This window comes from Halictus rubicundus, chromosome 6 (genome assembly GCF_050948215.1).
Source record: "Halictus rubicundus isolate RS-2024b chromosome 6, iyHalRubi1_principal, whole genome shotgun sequence".
NCBI classification, from domain to species: Eukaryota; Metazoa; Arthropoda; class Insecta; order Hymenoptera; family Halictidae; genus Halictus; species Halictus rubicundus.
Window position 1 is genome coordinate 1,003,099 of NC_135154.1, and position 20,582 is coordinate 1,023,680.

General features: G+C 39.4%; 2 protein-coding genes across 5 annotated transcripts; one reads left to right on the forward strand and one right to left on the reverse strand.

The window, feature by feature from the left end:
- The first annotated feature begins 3,373 nt into the window (after window positions 1-3,373).
- Window positions 3,374-8,066, forward strand: LOC143354978 (beta-1,3-glucan-binding protein 1-like). 4 transcript variants are annotated; one of them, XM_076789403.1, is made up of 7 exons: window positions 3,374-3,652; window positions 6,387-6,601; window positions 6,736-6,872; window positions 6,945-7,111; window positions 7,223-7,548; window positions 7,684-7,797; window positions 7,867-8,066. In XM_076789403.1, the coding sequence occupies exons 1-7, from the start codon at window positions 3,517-3,519 to the stop codon at window positions 7,966-7,968; spliced, it is 1,197 nt and encodes a 398-aa protein (XP_076645518.1). In that variant the 5' UTR covers window positions 3,374-3,516; the 3' UTR covers window positions 7,969-8,066. The 4 variants fall into 4 exon arrangements, with proteins under 4 accessions (XP_076645518.1, XP_076645519.1, XP_076645521.1 ...); XM_076789404.1 differs by having other exon boundaries at window positions 6,414-6,601; XM_076789406.1 differs by having other exon boundaries at window positions 3,374-3,583; window positions 6,414-6,601.
- A 2,898-nt stretch (window positions 8,067-10,964) lies between these two features.
- On the reverse strand, window positions 10,965-14,227 carry LOC143355010 (beta-1,3-glucan-binding protein 2-like). The gene is made up of 9 exons (XM_076789446.1): window positions 14,088-14,227; window positions 13,928-14,001; window positions 13,180-13,407; window positions 12,873-13,093; window positions 12,373-12,509; window positions 12,128-12,294; window positions 11,713-12,041; window positions 11,454-11,555; window positions 10,965-11,387 (listed from the first exon to the last, which is right to left on the reverse strand). Exons 1-9 carry the CDS (start codon window positions 14,225-14,227, stop codon window positions 11,286-11,288), a joined length of 1,500 nt encoding a protein of 499 aa, XP_076645561.1. The 3' UTR covers window positions 10,965-11,285.
- Between the last annotated feature and the right edge of the window lie 6,355 nt (window positions 14,228-20,582).

A 20,582-nucleotide genomic window follows, 5' to 3' on the forward strand; every position in this document is an offset into this window, starting at 1 on the left:
TCTGCTATCGAAAGCTCTTGTGATAAAACCATGTCATATGGATGATACTTTTGCCGTTTCAAAATTCGTTGAATTGATGAACGACTAATATTTGATGTTTGTGCAAGTGTACGTTGACTAAGATGAGGATTTAATGTAATTGCAGCAAGAATACTGGCACTATTATTTTCATTAGTGACAACTTTAGGTTTATTGCGGGTTGTTTTACACAATTCGCCGTGCTCGCGAAGCCGCTTTTCTAAATTATGAAATGTTGCATAACATTTTTTGATCCCATAACGTTCAAAAAACATCACTGCTGCACGCCGATAATTTTGTTGGCATTCACCTAACGTTAATAACATATGTATTCACTTCTGTGTCAAAAGTAGCCATAATCACAATGTTACTGCTTGAATAACAGCTCTAAACTGAAAACGTTTTCATAGATAAGTGAGTCAAACTCAAGAATTGTAAATATTATTGTTTGTGTTTCTTCATGAATAAGCAAAGGACTCAAGCGCGTATAATTCCATAACGCTATTTCCGAGCGCTTCAAGTACCTCCAAATCGAAACTTCAAACTGTTATATCTCATCATGGAAGTATCTGACAAAAAAATGTTTCAGACAAAATTGACTTGTTTTTTCCGGTAGAATCTAAATATGTAACATTTTATAGGGGGTTCCATTTAAAATTACAAAGGTATACCTCCCCTCCCCCGTTAAAAGGGAAGGGAGGCCACTTCACGTTTATGTAGTCAGAAAGGCTCTTCAGTTCCATGCAATGTAAGACTAAGAACTTTAAAATCGATGGCATAGTTTTCGAGATATTGAGCTGTTCAGAGTTATGTGGGCCACCCTGTATATTAAAATTTATGATGGAGGCAAGCGTTTCACGGAATTTAAATTGAAGGACGTGATATTTTGCCAGAGTGTAGTTAGGACTTTTTTTTTACAGATTTGTATAAAACCGTGTTAGAAAATTCTTATGACCTGCCCTTTTCCGAGGTTCTGGGGTAAGTGCTGAGCGGTCTAACACAGTCCTCTTACCAGAAGGCACCCTTGCCTTCCCCCACTCCGTGGCCAGATCCTTCATAAGGACTATCTTTGTTCTTTAAGATAGCAGTACGACGTCGGGTCGTCTGCCATACTTAAAGATTCCTAACTTTCCAAACATATGTCAACGAATGCGCCCCATCGAGTACCTGAACAACTTCGAGTTGCCAGACATCATCTGGGGTTTGTCCGTCGACAGGAACTACAGCTTCGAGAGGCTACGCGAACCCTCGACCCTACCATAAATTAACCGAAAGCGGACTAGCGTCGGGCTATCTGCCTTCGATTTCTTTCAAAAACAAACTGTCGCTAACAACCGAATGAGATGAGACGATAGTAGAATCTTGTCTCCAGGTTACGAAACATAATGATCGGTTTTAAGGTAGGTGATTTCCTATCGGCCGTCATGTTCATCGCGTGGATCTGAAGTATGGAAACACGAAACCTGTCACAACTTCTTCTTCTTCCGTAACGCAAAAACGCTGTGCACGCTACGATAAAAAGAGGCAAGTTGATGTCCGTTTAGCAATACTACGCCGGAGAATTTAAACTATCACGATTTTGCAACAAGTTGTTATATAAAAAAAAGTCATCCGAAAAGGAGGCCATACTCTGTGCGAATGAGTTAGGTAACAGACTCCATCGACGCTATTCGCTTTGGGAGATTAACAAAGTCTATTAATTTGTTTGAATATTTTTCATAGGATTACAGGCTGCGTCTTTTATGTCACTTTTTTTTTGTAAAACAAACGGTTTTCGAAGAAATTAAGAAAAATGTCGGAACAAAGTCCAGAAGTTTTTTCCGAAATTTGGGAACTGAAGTTTTCATTATCTTTTATCAATAAACATTAACGAAAAATGTGAATTTTTTTTAACTTACAAATCTTATTTTCTTAAATTGTATATTATTTTGCAGGAAACTTGTACGTTTTATAATATTAATAGATTATTATTACTCTTTGAGGAGCTCTTACCGTTTATAATTTTTTACTTTATGCTCCATGAATCATTAAAATTCTGTGACGTCGCCAATATAACTTTCATTGCACATATCACAATTCTCATAGGTGTGTGTGTTTCCATCACTGATCATTTTTTTCTTAAACAGTAAAACTTCTTGTCTATCGTTGCACATATCTATTGTAGGAGCGACAAAACAGTGTTCTATTGTCGACGACACCAAGGCCCAAATAAACATGATACTTTTCATCCGTACAGAAAGGGAAAGTTTATTGGTCGTTCCCTTCCTTTCCGCTCTACATATGTGTTGGCACCTTACACCACAGTTGTGTCGGTACATTGGTGAAAGTCACTACTACAAACAATACACAGCCAGTCTCGTAATTGTTGGCACACGCTTTAATTCAGAATAACTTATTTCATAAATCGACCAAACGACCGCAGTTTTTCTGCCAAGCTAGACGTGAAATGGAAATTTTGGAAAAAGTGTGTTTAGCCCGAACACTGTTTTTCTTTATGAAAAATAATCCTTGAGAACGCTTGTCACAATTTTGAAAGAATTTGACGTTAGCTATCAGATTTACGTAATAATCTCGGTGACAAATCATTATTCAATACTTTTTTTAAACGTAACGTGGATCTAGTTCTAATATTTTTACGTTCTTCAGCGTAGGGGGCGTAAGAAATCGAGTGGTTTCTAGCGATGTCGGTAATTCAGATCGCGAGACACCCCATATGGTAATTGGTCTACTCCTATACTTCGTCTGTGCTAATAAATCCGTCAACTGTCGGTAACATTGGTCGCGACACTGAAATGGTATCGTGGTACCGAGGCTTAGACAGAAGAGCTCATGCGATGCAATGTCTGTACCGATTCCATTGACGTCGTTACGGGACTACGTCACTTCGGGATTCTCCGTATCACTCGTAACGAGATAATTAGGCTCGTTGAAGACTATTGGTCGGCTCACGGTCCGATTAAATATAAATTATATGGTTTTAATTTTTATATACTGCTCCCGATTCGGTCAGATCTCAATCGGTTCTTTCTGTACACACTATCAGTCCGCTTACGGTTTTCACTCGTTTTTCATGCTTTTCTATTGCTTTAAAATTATAAAAGTTGTTTATAATGCCGAGATTGATGTTGCACAGTATATTTTGTACCTGGGTACACGTGTACTAAAAACTACACGGATTGAAACACGGACATGTTCATTACGCGTACAAAATTGGGACCTCTAGTAAAAGCAACTTTCACTTTTTTCTCGTAATTCCGACTAAACGCAAATTTTCTAAAATTTTCAATATATGTTATCCAGTAAACTAATCTTTCTAGCTTGGCGGAAAAACCAAAGTCGTACTGGTCGATTTATAGAATAGTTATTCTGGTTTATAGTGTGTGCCATCAATTATGTGACTGACTGTGCATTTATGAAAAAATCTGCTTATAATAGTCGGCATCGACTTTGGAAGTTTCAGTATCATTTTAGCTAACGGAGACGACAGACGCGAACGTCATGAGTGCTCCTCTCGGCTGGTTGTTTCTGTTGGTTTCAACCTTGAATTCTCTTGGTATAAGTTACGGTAAATATGAGCCTCTGACGCCTACCATTGAACCTTTATATCCGAAAGGAATCCGAATTTCCATACCACGTAAGTTGATTTTAATAATAATGATTGTTAAGGATTAACATGCTCTCCTTTCAACACCCCATGAATTAGTGTCAAATATTATGCGCAAGCTACAATTAAATTGTTAATAAAGGTCGCCGAACAATATTTAACAATACATTTTTGGAGGCTATTCAATTATTTTAATAATTTAAATTTCGACTATCTCCTTAAAGACGGTTTTAAATTCGAAAAAAACTATAACGAAAGGAGTGCTTCACTGTTTATGTCGATCTTAAAATTGTGATAATAATGAAAATAGTTGTACTTTTCTACTGAAATATTTTATTGAATAACACTTTCGTTAAATAATATAAATACGCATTATATAAGTATGCATTAATCAAAGTGGATATGCATGTTATCGTGAATGTACCGTTGAAGGAAAAAAGAAAAAACAAAAGCGCTCGCAGCCTTGAGGAAGAATGTTACATCATTGAACAAAACTAGTCGAGAATAAGTGTTTAAAGTATTTTAACAGCGAACCGCACTGTTGTAATTGCCCATCGCTAAATGATTAATCACATAATGTTTAAAACTGTTTATTACTACACAATGAATTATGAATTATTCATTAATCCGAATAAAGTCATAAATCTTATTATATTTTATCTTAGTAAAAATAATTCTAATTCGTGGAGTGTTGTTAGCTAACTTAGTTGCAGATTACGTTCCGTTTATAAATATGGCGTGACTATATCTCCGATAACCTTATTCAGCATCACGAAAACTCACGGAATCTTTAATCATTGCATAAATATGTAAACAGAACAAAATATCGCGATAAGTATAATTTTATCAATCATTTTCCAATGCGACAACGGTTTGCCAGCAAATTAACGATTAAATGTATTTTCAGTGGTATCAGTTTAACATATTCATATTACGATTAATAGGATTAGAAAAATCGAATCAAAAAGAATTTTAATGCACAATCTTTTCATTAGATGAGGAAGGAATCACTTTGGTTGCCTATCATGTAAAATTCAACGACGATTTCTATAGTCTCGAAGCAGGAACAATCGCCGTGGATGTTATCAAACCTAAAAATGGCCGCTGAATTTACCAGGATCGCAGTACCAGACTGAAAGCCGGAGACATTATTTATTTATGGGAACATGTGGTCTACCATGGTCTGGGTTATAACACTGTCCAACAAAATTAAACTTTTTTCGAATTTTGCAATACCTGTTGGGTGATTCTTATACACTTTGTCATCCTAAAACCGAATCTGAAAGTAGAATTGCTCCATCACGCAACGTTTTCGAAAAATTTTGGTTTTTGTAAAAATGCCCGATTTTGATACGAAACGACGTGTTACGCAAAAACTAAATACGCGAGAAAGTTCAAATTTGAGTCAAGAGATAGAGGGGACTCTCCTCTACATATTCATATAGTCAATTATATTTTTATGTACTTCCTAATAGTTGTAAATGGTTGTTAAAGTTTGAAAATGTGCCGACGCGGGTACTTTGTACGCTCTATTTTTGTATTTATGTGAAAAATCCTTTATCTAGCAGGAATTTACTATACAGGAATGCATTCTACAGACATTTCTGGTAAATAAACCATTCACGAAAAGTATTTGGTTCCCTTAATGTACGAGAAGGATCAGAAAATGTTAATCGACAGCGTGTGCGCGACGCGTTCGCGCCAGACGGCCATTGCAGCCTTTTCGCGACTCGCCAGGGCCGTCGCTGTGCGTAGTCGACGTTGGTACCTTGGACGTTGGAATGGTTTCTTTACCAGAAATGTCTGTAGAATGCATTCCTGTATAGTAAATTCCTGCTAGATAAAGGATTTTTCACATAAATACAAAAAGAGAGCGTACAAAGTACCCGCGTCGGCACATTTTCAAACTTTAACAACCATTTACAACTATTAGGAAGTACATAAAAATATAATTGACTATATGAATATGTAGAGGAGAGTCCCCTCTATCTCTTGACTCAAATTTGAACTTTCTCGCGTATTTAGTTTTTGCGTAACACGTCGTTTCGTATCAAAATCGGGCATTTTTACAAAAACCAAAATTTTTCGAAAACGTTGCGTGATGGAGCAATTCTACTTTCAGATTCGGTTTTAGGATGACAAAGTGTATAAGAATCACCCAACAGGTATTGCAAAATTTTTTTGGTGTTGGACAGTGTAATTTACTAGATCAACAACACGAAGTTAAAGGTTCGTTTTCTACGAAGAGGAATAATTCTTTCGCTGTTAACACAACACTTTATAAAAATAATATTTCTTTACAATTGACTGTCCTGGCAAGAATAGAAGAATAAATAATGGGAGCGTTAGTGTCAAATTTCCGTATAATTTAACACAGTGTAGATGAATAGAGAAACTTTCAAAGCTGTCTGCAAAAATGAAAATTGTTTGTATAATAACCGTTCGATAACTACAGTGTTTACTCTATGTATGTCCCAAATGCCTAGCCGATAAAAGTCGCAGAACTATCTCCACTGCCGTGGGGTATACCTCGTGAGGGGCCAAGAAGCTCGCGTGGATCAAAGAATAGTATCTCCTGGCCGATATATGTCCGTGGCTAGACCCGTGGTTTGGACATATATCGAGTAAGCACTGTACACGTTTCCTCAGAGAACATGCCTCAAGAGTCCCAAAATTCACAGTGTATATTGGCCAGCCAACGTTATTGGAATAATTTACGAATGCTGTTTTCGATGATTCGACTCAAACTGTTGTCTCCTTTTAGAATTTTATTATCCCAATGGAACCGTAGTGGGCTCTACAGCTGACGGCGACGGTAGATGCACGGTTACTTCCGAAACGAAGATATACTCTCGTAGCCAGGAATCCCAGCAACTTACACGCAACAATGCGTGTGCGGGCCAAGTAATTTTCGAAGAGGACTTTCACGCGCTCGATACGAATCGTTGGAAGGTTATCGAACGCTTCCCGACAGCTCCGGTAAGTCTGATGTAATCGGTTTTGGAAGACATTATATATTCTTTTCTCGCAAAACACACAGTTCTATTTTGTGAAAGATATTTTCACAAAATCGTCACTGAACCATTAATAAAATTAAAATGTACTTGTTTCAGAATTTCGAATTCGTCGTGTACGAAAACGACCCGGGGAACGTTCACGTTGTGGATGGTGTGTTGCGCATCAAACCAACTCTCCTTAAACTGAAATACGGTCTTTCGTTTGTGCAGGATGGTTCTCTGCAATTGGATAAGTAAAGCCGCGCTCTTACGTATAAATGTGACGATGCTTTTGTTTATTACTTCGATGCCACGTTTTATTTCAGATGCACGGAGCAGGCCGGTAGCAGAGATTGCACACGAACCGCAATCGCATGGAACATTTTACCACCTGTAATATCAGGACGATTGAATACCAAACCATCTTTCAACTTCATGTATGGAAAGATTCAAGTTCGGGCCAAATTACCGCGCGGCGATTGGATATATCCCCGTAGGTTTAAGACACGATAGTTACGGAGAGACCACTGTATACAATTTTAATCCAGCAAAGGCATTAAAATATTGTTATTGTTACGCTTGTTTTTTGCGTATTTCGTTCCAGTGATCACTCTAGAGAGTGATGACAACTCAAACACAACACACTTCTGCAGCATTGTGATCGCCCATTCGTTTGGCAATCCGACACTCATAACAGAGGATAGAAAAGACATAGGCAATCATCTTCTTCAAGCCGGTGCACAAGTATCCAACGTGGACAATAATGATCTACAAAACAACCGAATAGACCTTCCGTCGAAGTCGTCAGGTTCCTTGTGGTCTGATGACTATCATGTCTATGAACTTGAATGGAGACATGAACGCCTCATTCTTAAAGTCGATGGCGAACAGTATGGGGAACAGAGGATACCTGTACTTTTCGACGTTCCAGTAAGTTTAACCTGTCCAACCACAGACATTCGTTTTCTGCTGAAAAGGTTTCTTAACTTTGCTGCAACTTCGTAGCATCCTTAACCTACATATATTTTCAAACGTTACTAATTTAGTTGTCATATTCAATCATAGGTTTACATCAACGTGGGCGTGGGTGTCGGTGGCCGTAACCTTTTCCCTGACGGATGCAGAAGTGGTACCTATCGAGGAGGCTATCTGAAGCCGTGGAAAAACAAGGACGTCAAGGTACGTAAGACCGTTTCTGGCGACAGACTATGACTGAAAATAGTAACAACACCACGGTTTTTGTTACAGGCGCTGTACGAGTTCTACAGCTCGAATACCTTGTGGTCGAACACGTGGGTAGAACATGACAACGTTCTGTCAATAGACTATATTAAAGTACTGGCGCTGTAAGCACTGCCCTGCTAACTTAAGAATCTCGTTTATATTATGTGTATTCATTGAAGCGTTCACTGTTCTCGAAATTAAAGAATGAAATATTATGAAAGAATAGTTACAATGTGTCCAAAACTATTCGACAAAATTAACAATTAATTATCGATAAGATAGAAAACTAATATCACAGACGAGGTATAGGAGTAGACCAATCACCCAATGTATTTTTCTGTCTCACGCTCGGGGGGCTCTAGAGCCCCCGTACCATTCCGTGTCACATCCTACCGTATCATCCAGAACTAATATTGTGGAACCGATATTCTACAATGGCGCTGTTGCTGATATAATTTTAAATCTCATGTCGAGGATTCATATGATGAATGAAACAAAAGAATGTTGTTTCCTCTTAATTCCATTACGGCTGACACGCGAGTGCATCGAAGGAGACGTAATGTAATAATAATAATAACGTAACGTCTCCGGCTGAGAATATTTTGGTCCCGGATCGAATCCCGCATGGAATGATTTTTTTTTTCGTTAAACACTTTTTTCTTGTTCTTTCTACTACGTCAGTCTTCTTCCCTGTGCAATTACAACTACAACAGTGTAATAACATAATTATAAGAAATTAAATTAGTTTAATATTAGCCAAAAGTAAGAACTTAGTTTAAATTTAATTTAATAAAATACGACGTTGATATCACTAATTTCATTTGACTATTTAATAGCTACCTACTCAATCTACTTCTGATATTGCTTTTCATTTGCAGCGTATATATTCTAATAAATTTAATTATTTGGGATTGATAAAAGATTGAACAACAATATTTATAATAACTAGTTTTGAACATTTTTTAAGGGTAATTAAATTTAAAAAACAAAAAGAATTATTTAAAAATACAAAATATATTTCAGTGCATACCATTAAACCCGATTCTTTTTAATTTTTTCAGTTTAAATTTCACTTTGATATCTTTTTTAGTTCAAAAGTTATAGCAAAATATGCGCCTCGCCGAACCGGGAATCGAATGCGCTACTTCCAGACATAGTTGGGCACTATTTAGATAACAAATTATTTAAACAACGATTCGAATAAAAGATACTTTAACTTTATTCGTTATTCGAAGGTTCGAATAAAAAAAGTATCTTTGTCGAATAAATAATTTTATTCGACGAGAATTTATCCGATGAATAAAGATAATTTTTTTTATTCGAAGCGGATTTATTCGAACTTCGAATAATTTTTTCATCTTTTATCTGTATCGTTTATTCGAAGGCTTCGAATAAACAGCAACGAGGTCCGACGAGAGCCGAACTTCAAAGACCCAGCGACTGCCACACGGCATACAATGTAAGCGGATGGAGAATCGTGCATTATTGGCAATTTATGCTTTTATGTTTTTAATCAGAACAATATTGTTAAGACGAATGAGTTGTAGAGCTTGTCCCGATCAAAATGAGTCCAAACACGACATCATTTGGACTGTCTTTAATGAGATTGTAATTTTTATCGTAACATTACGTATCAGTGAAACTTGTTCGATTGCACTCGAATTTGACCTCATTTTCATCAGGAAAATCCCCTCCATTCGCTCGTCACAATTTCATGAGGATATATTGAAAAATCTAAAAGTTTAAACTTTTATACGTGCGCGATTCTCCATCCGCTGACAATGTATGTCGTCTGTCGTCGCTGGGTCTTTGAAGCTCGGCGCTCGGCAAAAGTTATTCGAAGATTTATTCGAAGCCTTCGAATAAAAGATACAGATAAAAGATGAAAAAATTATTCGAAGTTCGAATAAATCCGCTTCGAATAAAAAAATTATCTTTATTCGTCGGATAAATTCTCGTCGAATAAAATTATTTATCCGATACTCGTCGAATAAAGATACTTTTCTTATTCGAACCTTCGAATAACGAATAAAGATAGAGTATCTTTTATTCGAATCGTTATTTAAATAATTTTTTATCGAAATAATGCCCAACTCTGCTTTTGACCATCTTATCCGGATTAGTCTTAAAAATCAACAAAAAAAAAAAAATGATGTAAAAAATATAGAACATATTTTAGTATACGCCATTAAACCCGATCTTTAAAAAAGATTTCTAGTCCAAATTTCGCATTGATATCTTTTTTAGTTTAAAAGTTGTAGCAAAATGTGCGCCTCGCCGAACCGGGAATCGATTGCGGCTCAGGCGCTCGAAACTTCGGTAACGTGAATTCGGCGGAACGCGTCGAACAGTTGAGCTGGCATCTCACACGGACAGAATAGAGGTACGCTTGTGTGTAGCGCGTGCGTAGTAGAAGCAACGTAAGGAGACGTACTGTTGCCTTCGTCGTTTATTTTCTCACTACAAACGTGAAAGAAAATAATGCAACTACGTTCTCAGTCAGTAGTGAAATACATCTTGCAAAAAAGATCAACTACATAATTATTGATTTATTAATTCTTAACTCTTTCGAATTTTACAACTAATATTAATTGATATTTTGGATGATTCTTTAAAGCTAAAGTTTATGTTTTTTAAATGAAATATACATGAAAATATATAGTAAATTTCAATTTAATTTCTTTTTCAAGTTCAGTTACAAAATATATTCAAAATGGTTGCGTATTAATAGTGTTAAAAAATTGTAGAAATGCGAATAATAATTATACGTATGGAGAATTGTTATTTACGTTCAAGGTTTATGAAAATTGTATTTCTATAATTTGGAAACGTAGTATCTATATTTATTAATATTGTATTGATAAAGATAATTGTAGATATATAACATAATGACATCAAATAAAAAAATATAATTTGAACCTATAGTCATAACATCAGATATGTACATAACTCGTCAATCATTTGTATTTGACCAGATTTGATCATTTTTGTGGATCTAGTTCCAACATTTATCGTTCGTCAGCGTAGAGGGCGTAAGAAAACCAGTTGTTTACATGTGAGACACGAAACCCCATATGGTGATTGGTCTACTCCTATACCTCGTCTGTGCTAATATACATTTATAAAATAGGAATTTACACTATCGACATTTCGATAATACGGAAATCTACGTTATCGGTATCCACCACGCGTGTGGTGTCATCTAGCGGTTCCGCTCGTTAAGCGACGTGCGACGGTCACTACGTACCAACATGGCGGCGCCCTTACGTGTCAAAAATTTCGAAAATATACGTAATCATCGGAAGACCATATTAAGATTAAGGGAATGATAGAGAATGCAGTCTTAGAAAGCAAGTTCTGTTTTATTTATTGTAAACTTATGGTTAAATAGGCAGTGAAAGAGTCATTAATGTGTTCAAGATTCATGGATCGGAGTGCAGCACCTACAAAGCCTGTACTTTGATGTAATCTACTGCCAGGAGTTTATCCTTTTGTGTCCACGTAGTTTGCCACAAGGTGTCAGATCGGTAGAAGTCATACACCGCCTGCAATGCAAATTGTATTGTGAATGCTCTCGGTGATAGTCTGTCGGCAAAAACGGTTTTACGTACCTTGACGCCCTTGTTTCTCCACGGTTTCAGGTAGTTGCCACTTCTGCATCCGTCAGGGAAAAGGCTACGGCCTGCGACTCCCAAGCCCAAGTTGACGTAAGCCTATGATAGTGTATGACAACTAAATTAGTAACGTTTTAAAATGTATACAGACCGCATTTGTATAAAAATCATATAAAATGCGAGTAAATAAATAGGAGAAATAGTTGATAGTGGGGGAACCGGTACACGGAAATTGCCCGCGACTGCCTTAACTCACTGGAAAATTGAATTGAGCTTGAAATCTCTGTTCGCCATACTGTTGGCCGTCGACTCTAAGGACGAGGCGTTCGCATCCCCATTCAAGCTCATAGACATGATAGTCATTGGACCACAGAGGAGTCGATGTCTTCGACGGAAGGTTGTTTAGATTGTCCTGAAGTTCATTGTTGTTCAAAGTAGTTACGTGTCCACCAGCTTGAAGAAGATGACCGCCTATGTTTTTGCGATTGGTTGTTATGAGTGACGGATTGCCAAACGAATGAGCGATCACGATGCTACTGAAGAATGTTGCGTTTGGTGAAATATCATCACTTTCTAGAGTGATCACTGGAACGAAGTACACGAAAATAAGCGGGACGATAACAATGTTATAATGGCGAACTTATTGGATTGAAATTGTATATTCAACATACGGGGATATATCCAATCGCCGCATGGCAATTTAGCACGAACTTGAATCTTTCCATACATGAAGTTGAAAAATGGTTTCGTATTCAATCGTCCTGATATCACAGGCGGTAAAACGTCCCAGGCATTTGCGGTTCGTGTACAGTCTCTGCTACCGATCTGTTCCGTGCATCTGAAAGACACATAAGAAATAAAACATATCGAGTTAATAGAGAAAAATATTGTCACATTGACAAGTGTGCGACCTTACTTATTCAATCTCAGAGTGCCGCCCTGGACGAATGAAATACCGTATTTCTGTTTAAGGAGAATCGGTCTGATGTACAAAACACCATCTTGCACGTAAACGTTCTCTTGGTCGTCTTTGTACACGACGAATTCGAAGTTCTAGAACGAAGTAAATTGCTTTTGTTACATCTAGAACAGAGCTGGTCAACGTCTGTCCGTATGCGCAGCGATTTTCTTGTCACACGCATTGTCACAGCTACTCTGCGTGCCTCACGAAAAGTCCCCTGGCAGGAATTCGGCAGGAATGCGGCAGGAATGCAGCAGGAATGCAGCAGGAATGCGGCAGGAATTCGGCAGGAATGCGTCTGTAAGTCGTCTGATTGGGTCATTCCACACGAACTTGGACCACTCTTGCCTCTGTACTGTCTTGAAGGACTTTTTGTGAGGCAGGGACAGTTCGCCCGCTAATAGGCTTGTTGATCAGCTCTGATCGAGAAACCGGTTATCGCACGCCACGCTTACCGGTGCCGTTGAGAAACGTTCAATAATCTTCCAGCGGTTTGTATCGAGCAAGTCAAAGTTCTCCTCGAAAATTATTTCGCCTGTACACACATTGTTGGGTTTCAGTTCCTGAGATTCCCGATCACGAGTGTATGTCTTCGTTACGGAAGTAGTTGTACATGTGCCGTCGCCGTCAGGTGCGGGTGCAGGGCCCACTATTGTTCCATCATAATTATAAAATTCTAAAAGAAGACAACATTTTTAATATTATTGTTAAAAAGTGTCCTGTTAACAACGAAAGAATTACTCTTCTTCGTAGAAAACGAACCTTTAACTTCGTGCTGTTGATCTAGTAAATTATAACCCAGACCATGGTAGACCACATGTTCCCATAAATAAATAATGTCTCCGGCTTTCAGTCTGGTATTGCGATCCTCGTAAACCCATCGGCCATTTTTAGGTTTGATAACATCCACGGCGATTGTTCCTGCTTCGAGACTATAGAAATCGTCGTTGAATTTTACATGATAGGTAACCAAAGTGATTCCGTCCTCGTCTAAACAAACAAATTGTGTATTATGATTCTTTTCGATTCGATTTTGCGATAGACGGTTTCTAGATAAACGGTTAAGGCTATTCTCTCCGAAACCTTAACAAATGTGTTTGTCTGAACATTTTTCCTTGAAAGATTTCCTTTTGCGGTGACGGAATTTCCACTCTGACTAATTGAACACTGAGCAATAGTATATCTACAAACACATTGCTATACAATATAAGAAACTTAGAAAACTGATTATTCCTAATACTATTACTATCATATTATTACTTTGATAATTATATTCATGAAAATATGGTTCAAGATAAAAAGAATGGCACTGCCTTTCTTATAGTTTTTCGCGTTTCTTTAAAAGTTTGTTCTTAAATATTATTCGGCGACCTTTATTAACATTTTAATGGTTACTTGCGTATAATTGTAATTCAAGGTAACGCAGACTTATATTTTAAATTGAATCATGGGGTTTTGAAAGGAATAGCATCTTAATCCTTAATAATCATTATTATTAAAATCAACTTACGTGATATGGAAATTCGGATCCCTTTTGGATGAAGAGGTTCAATGGTAGGCTTCGGAGAATTATATTGTCCGTAACTTATATCAAAACAATTTAAGGTTAATACTAAGAGAAACAACCAGCCGAGAGGAACACTCACGACGTCCGTATCTGCTGTAGTCACCAGCTAAAGTGATCCTGAAACTTCCCAAGTCGACATCGATCGTTGCAAACAGGTTTTTCCACAAATACCACTCGGTTTGATGACACTAGGCTGTTCCAATTAGTCCAGTCCATTTGCATACAGTACCACTCGACCTGCATGCGAGACGGCCCTTACCACACTACATTTTAATTCTATTTGGTACTATTTTGTAATGAATGTACACGTTTACATTGTAATTTATTTGATGAAAAATAAAGAATAATAGTTACAACAGTCAATGTGTTCTTCTTTCTCCACCTTGGACATGAAGATTCCATATTAGAAATAAATTAAGTCTACGAAAACTTCAAGAAAAGCAAAGTTTTTAAAATTGGCGCGAAAATTTTGTGCCACCTCTTTTGCTATCATGTTATCCTAGTAGAAATCTGAAAATTGCAAAAATTTTCGAAAATCCCGAGAATCGAACTTTGTATTAGGAGAACATGATATCAAAGGAGGTGGCACGAAAATTCAGTAGTACAAGTCAACGACAAGCCAGAAGGCCGAATTTTCGGAAAATTTCGAAAAATTTAACTTTTGTATTAGGAGAACATGATATCAAAGGAGGTATCCGAATTTCAGTAGTACAAGTCAACGTCAAGCCAGACGCTCGAAAATTTTCGAAATTTCAGTGGTACAAGTCAACGACAAGCCAGTCGGTCGAATTTTCGGAAAATTTCGAAAATTTTCGGAAATTTGAACTTTTGTATTAGGAGAACATGATATCGAAGGAGGTATCCGAATTTCAGTAATACAAGTCAACGTCAAGCCAGACGCTCGAAAATTTTTGAAATTTCAGTAGTATAAGTCAACGACAAGCCAGACAGTCGAATTTTCGGAAATTTGAACTTTTGTATTAGGAGAACATGATATCAAAGGAGGTATCCGAATTTCAGTAGTACGAGTCAACGACAAGCCAGACGGTCGAAATTTTCCGTAGTTTTTCGAAAAATTGTTCTTTGGATTAGGAGAATATGATATTGAAAGAGGTGGCACGAAATTCAGTAGTATAACTCATCGAAAGGTAGGACGTTCGGGAAAAATTGAGGCTTCAATTATTAAATACGCAGATACGACTTTTCATTAAATTGTCTTTATTTATTCATTGTCCATTTTTACATAAAATGAGTGTGTAAGGAATACAATATAAATCTTCACACGTAATGTGCATTGTGTAAACGTGTATTATCGCACATGGTAACGTGCAGTAATTTAAGGTCTTGTCTGTAGAAGCATAGACGAGGTATAGGAGTAGACCAGGCTTCGGAATCCAATCCTCGAGGCAGTTTCGAGTAAATGCGTCGTCGAAAGCCGCAAGTGAATTTCGTTGGTAAACTCCAGTGTAAAAATTTCCCTTAATTTCTGCATGTGTGTGAAGCTTCCCAACGTAGAAACGTACTCGCGTAACAAGGGTATGGAAATTAAAAGGACACATTAGAAGGACGAGAGCAAACCTGACACTCGCTCAACAGAGCGAAGCTAACCCCTTTTTATTGAATGAATAAATATTCCGAAACGAAAACTATGTGTTTCGATTAACAATTGAATGGTGCTGCCAAGAAGGTGATGATGGGCCAAGGGTAAACAAGGAAAGCATCGAAGACCCCGTGACCTACCCCGAGCTAGCTTAAAGTAAATTCAGATACAATTCAATTAAATACACAAATTTTTATAATTAGCAAGTTTTAAATTCTACTACACAATGTTATGGAAAATTGTAAACTATGTGCAGCTATTAGCTCGATATTATTCACTACTTGTAAGATACTAGAAGTTCTTACAAATAGGGAATAATACCGATTGCCCAGGTCTCACCACGAGGAGGTTGCTGCACAAGAGACCCGAAAGGAAGCCAGAAGGAATTCAATATGTTTCCTTCTGACTCCCTTTCTTACAATTTATAATCTTATAAACTAAATTTCGCAGATCGCTAAATGGGAAAGTTTACTTTTCCACAGAGTGAAAAGTTCACTTTACCATTTAGCGTATGTCGAGTAATTATTGCGAGGCAAAAGGTGTGAATCGGAGAAGTCTCCGATCCACAGGGGATCAAAAACGAATGAGGCAGAAGGCTCTGATTCTTTCAATAAGAGAAACAAAACCGAACCAAAGTAGAAAGATTTGGTTCAAGGGTGACGCGACGCGTACAATGCTTGCAAGCTATCTGCCGACCAGTACGGTACCCCCGGTCAGGGACGCCTCCACCGTACGGTAGAACAACCTTCCCCAACTACCCGCCACGAGCAACGCTGACGCAACAAGGCGACGGCAAGACTTATGGGGAATGAAACCCCTGCTCCCGGCGCGAGCCACGTCAGCGTCGACATGACTTAGGCAGACATTTTACGAAGGAAGGGTTCTACCTGGCGAGTACTGCTCCCTGACCATCAATTCTCTATGCATCCACGCCGAATATCGCAACTGGACCGGTTCAACACTTGCAAGCAAGGTCCGACACAGCAGGAAACTGTGTCGGAGTTGACCATCGAGTCGAGCAAAGTCAAGTTAGGGCAATAATTACTCGACATATATACAATACTAACAAACAAGCTTAATAACTAACGCATGAACTTAAGTCGGGCAATTATTGTGAGCAAAAAAAAAAGAACTAAGTCTAACAAGTTTCTGAATAATGACAGAGAAAATAAAAATGGAGCACAAGGCTCAGATTTACGAAAAAAAAAAAAAAATGAAAGTAGCGAACCAGAGCAGACGGCTCTGGTTCGAGGGTGACGCTACCAACTGCAAATCAACAAGCGAAAATAACAAAGTGATTCTAACACAATAATTGCTCGAGAACTAATACGAACTTATAAATAATGTGATGTCTTCTTACTATTGGTTGTCTTCGTGCGACGATGATCTTGCTGAACTGTTGTGATTTAACTGAAACAGTCTAATAATAATTAGACACAAAATAAAGGAACACCGAAGTAATCAATGAAGAAACGATGACCCAGTACACGAGTACGGCCTACCTACCACGCACAAGAGTGCGAATCTAACCGACTCACGAGAGCCAACCTAAGACCAGCTCACGAGAGCCAAGCTAACCCCGTACACGAGTACGGCCTACGTAATATGCACGAGAGTGCGAATCGAACCGGCTCACGAGAGCCTACCTAAGACCAGCTCACGAGAGCCAAACTAACCCCGCACACGAGTGCGGCCTACCTAACATGCACAAGAGTGTGAAATCTAACCAGCTCACGAGAGCCAACCCAAGACCAGCTCACGAGAGCCAAGCTAATCCCGCACACGAGTACGGCCTACCTAATATGCACAAGAGTGCAAATCTAACCGGCTCACGAGAGCCAAACTAACCCCGTACACGAGTACGGCCTACCTAAATGCACAAGAGTGCGAATCTAACCGGCTCACGAGTGCCAAACTAACCCCGTACACAAGTACGGCCTAACCGATAAGAAACTAAGAAGAGTAGATGAAGTCAGAACTTCAATCTACTGAGGTGGCGCTTCGGGTCGCCCCGGGTTCGCCAATACCCGTACTGACCCACAGCAGTGAGCCCCTGAGGGACCTCCGTTCGGAGGAATACCAATTTTAAATCAGATAAATAAATTTTAAAAGAGGAACTTTTGAAAGTCCAGAAATAATTTTTAATTGGAAAGTTGAACAATTTTAATCAAGAATAAATATAGGGAAATTAAAACGCAACAACCTACAAGCTCGGGTCGCCCCGGGTTCGCTAATACCCGTACTCACCCACGGTCCGGCCCGTGAGTGAGCCCCTGAGGGACCTCCGATCGGAGGAATACCAATTTTATGTCAAAAATATAATATAATATATTAAAATTTCAAAATACCAATTTTATGTCAAAAATATAATATAATATAATAAAATTTCAGAATACTAATTGTTCGGGAATCGGTGACGAGTTGCTCCGAGCAACACGGGCAGCGGGCCGATCCCGCGACTTTGCACTATTCAAAACCGCGCGCGCTCAGGCGCAGCGCTAATTAGCTCCCGAGCACGTCCGTCTCTGCGAATAAGCCCACGGCACACTAGCCAATCGTCGCACTCGCGAGTGACGACACCCGCGAGCGATTCCCGGAATCGGCCTTCTTTTTCCGCGAACCGTCGGCGCACAACCACGCTTCTCAAGAACCCCGATTCCGTTTGCTTACAAGTCTTTCTGTATTTTTGCGCGTAAACCAAAGGTGAATCCCAGTCGATCATACGTGTCATTTATTGTCGGCGGTGTACATGGTGATTATCAAATACAAAGTGATTCACAAAAGTGCTACAGAAATTCTCTTACAAACTAACCGACCACGGGCTCCCTTCTACCTTTCCGCACGTGTCGTATCGACGCGCACGGAGTTTTCGCCCTATCCGTTTCCGACCATCCGCCTCGATCTTCCAAGCCTTCCGATAAGGCTGTCCCAGCCATCCATTCCCAAACACTAATTTTATGTCAAAAATATAATATAATATAATTTCATGAAAAGAAACTTGTGAAAAATTCCGAAGCAAATTCGAATTAAAAATACAGAAATAATAATTGACGGCGTTCGTTGAATCAACACGTATTCCAAAACAGAAAATGTATATTTGTGTTGTTACTTACCAGCTGCTGAAAGTTGACCAAGGTGAGCGGAGACGGCTTCCAGGAACCGCGGGCCGACCGCGAGCCAGCTTAAGGCGGATTAGGGTTGACCAGTGATGTCCACTGCAGCTCTGGAGAATCCCTGGTCCACTCGAGGGTAGGCGAAGGTAGGCCAGGGTGGTCAGGGTGGGCCAGGGCAGCTCTGGAGAACCTCTGGTCAACTCCAAGGTCCTTCGTCCTTCTGGTCCCGGAGCCCTCCCGCTCCCTCCTGAGTGCGCACCTCGACTGACGGACTGAGCGCGGCCGCCGAGATCAGGTGCGCGGTGCGCGGTGCGCAACTCCCCCATCCCAAACTAACTTCGCTAGATTTCAATCGCCGCGATAGTAATTATTGGTAGATTTGTTAATTCTGGCTGCTTAATGTTTATAACAATTTCTTTTGGTAATGGCATCAACAAGCAATCCCTTGACCATCTTGCCATCTAATTTTTTAGTAAAAATAACTAATAGAACTCGAGATACAGAGTAACTTGTTACGTATGGAGACGTTCTCCACGTTTATTTCGATTAGAATTTCTAATCTCTTTTCTGAGAACGAAAAGCGTCCCAACAGGCCCCTTTTATTAACGAAAGATACTGTATGCCTTCTTTATATCAAAATTTCTAGACACTCCCTTCTGGCATCCGTTAATCAATATTCTGATAGGAAATAGCCCGGATAACCTTCATTAACCCCTTTTAACGAAAATCTAACTGAGGCCTGCTTTTCATTAGAAGTGACAAAAAATGTGACTGTGACCCTACGCGACATCAAATCTTAAACAGAGTACCCCTTTCATTTTCAAAGTATATAAACCCATTCGTTTTCATCCTCTTCGGTTAGTCGAGAAGCGGTTCAGTCAAGATTCAGACGCGGTTCAGTACTCGTGCAGTCACGTCGCGTCAAGTCTAGTGAGATCGGGTTAAAGTCCCTTTCGAATCAATTAATAACCTTATAGATTCCGTTAGTTCGGTATATATTCTATTTGGCATTCAACAATCGCCATCTAACCTCGCATTGCCAGTGCGTCAACACCGTGCAACATAGGTAAACAATTCTGTTCGTTCCCACCGAGTTTTTCAGCATATAGTAAATCGTCGCGAGGCAACAGCTACAAGTAAGAAAGCTGAAAGCCATAAATGAAGCCCTTCTCCGATTTCAAGCCGTCCTTCGAAAATTAGAAGAATGCTAATGCTCGAGTGGCCATGCGCCACTCGAGGGTTTTTTAGCTGATGGCATTGGAAAGTGGCCATAAAGTCAATCCGGGAAACCCTCGCTCCGCGTACCACCCGCAATGTACCGGAGGTCCCGGATTCGGACAAAGCGGGCCTTATAGCCCGCACGAGCGTCGACCAGGCTAAGAGCGCAACCCCTCTTGAGCCACATGTACGCGTGTCCTTAGCCTTCGTCACCGGACCCAAGCTAAGGGGTCATAAATTCGTTCGCGAGCCACTTAGGCTATTTACTCGGGCTGTTCCGGGGTCCTGTTATTCGTTACAGCAATTTTCCTGGTTTGACTTGTGGGTGGAGACTTCCTCCTCCACCGGTGAGGGCTGTCCCGGAAGATTCTTCTCCCTCAAGTCAACCAGCGAATAGGAAAGACTTTACCCCCAAATTAGGAACTTTTCTTGACACCACCGAGGTGACCAGCGAACGGACCCCGGGACAGAAAATCAGAACCATCTCACTACTCGGAGAGAACTGCTAAACACTCTGAGAACAGTCTCAATTCGCGAACAGTCAGAACTGTCTCATCATTCGGAGACAACAATCTCACCATTCGGAGAGAACAATCTCATCATTCGGAGAATTGTCTCGAAACCCATTTAAAAATACTCAAATATTGTACCGCTCCAGATCACTGGC

Bases quoted from the DNA above. Each gene is read 5' to 3' on its own strand.
- LOC143355010 (XM_076789446.1), bottom strand. From the start codon at position 14,227: ATGCAGGTCGAGTGGTACTGTATGCAAATGGACTGGACTAATTGGAAC. The intron at 13,408-13,927 runs GTAAGTTGATTT...TTGTTTGTTTAG, and splicing joins GATCCGAATTTCCATATCAC to ACGAGGACGGAATCACTTTG. The intron at 11,388-11,453 runs GTACGTAAAACC...TTTGCATTGCAG, and splicing joins GGAGAAACAAGGGCGTCAAG to GCGGTGTATGACTTCTACCG.
- LOC143354978 (XM_076789403.1), top strand. From the start codon at position 3,517: ATGAGTGCTCCTCTCGGCTGGTTGTTTCTGTTGGTTTCAACCTTGAAT. The intron at 3,653-6,386 runs GTAAGTTGATTT...GTCTCCTTTTAG, and splicing joins AATCCGAATTTCCATACCAC to AATTTTATTATCCCAATGGA. The intron at 7,798-7,866 runs GTACGTAAGACC...TTTTTGTTACAG, and splicing joins GGAAAAACAAGGACGTCAAG to GCGCTGTACGAGTTCTACAG.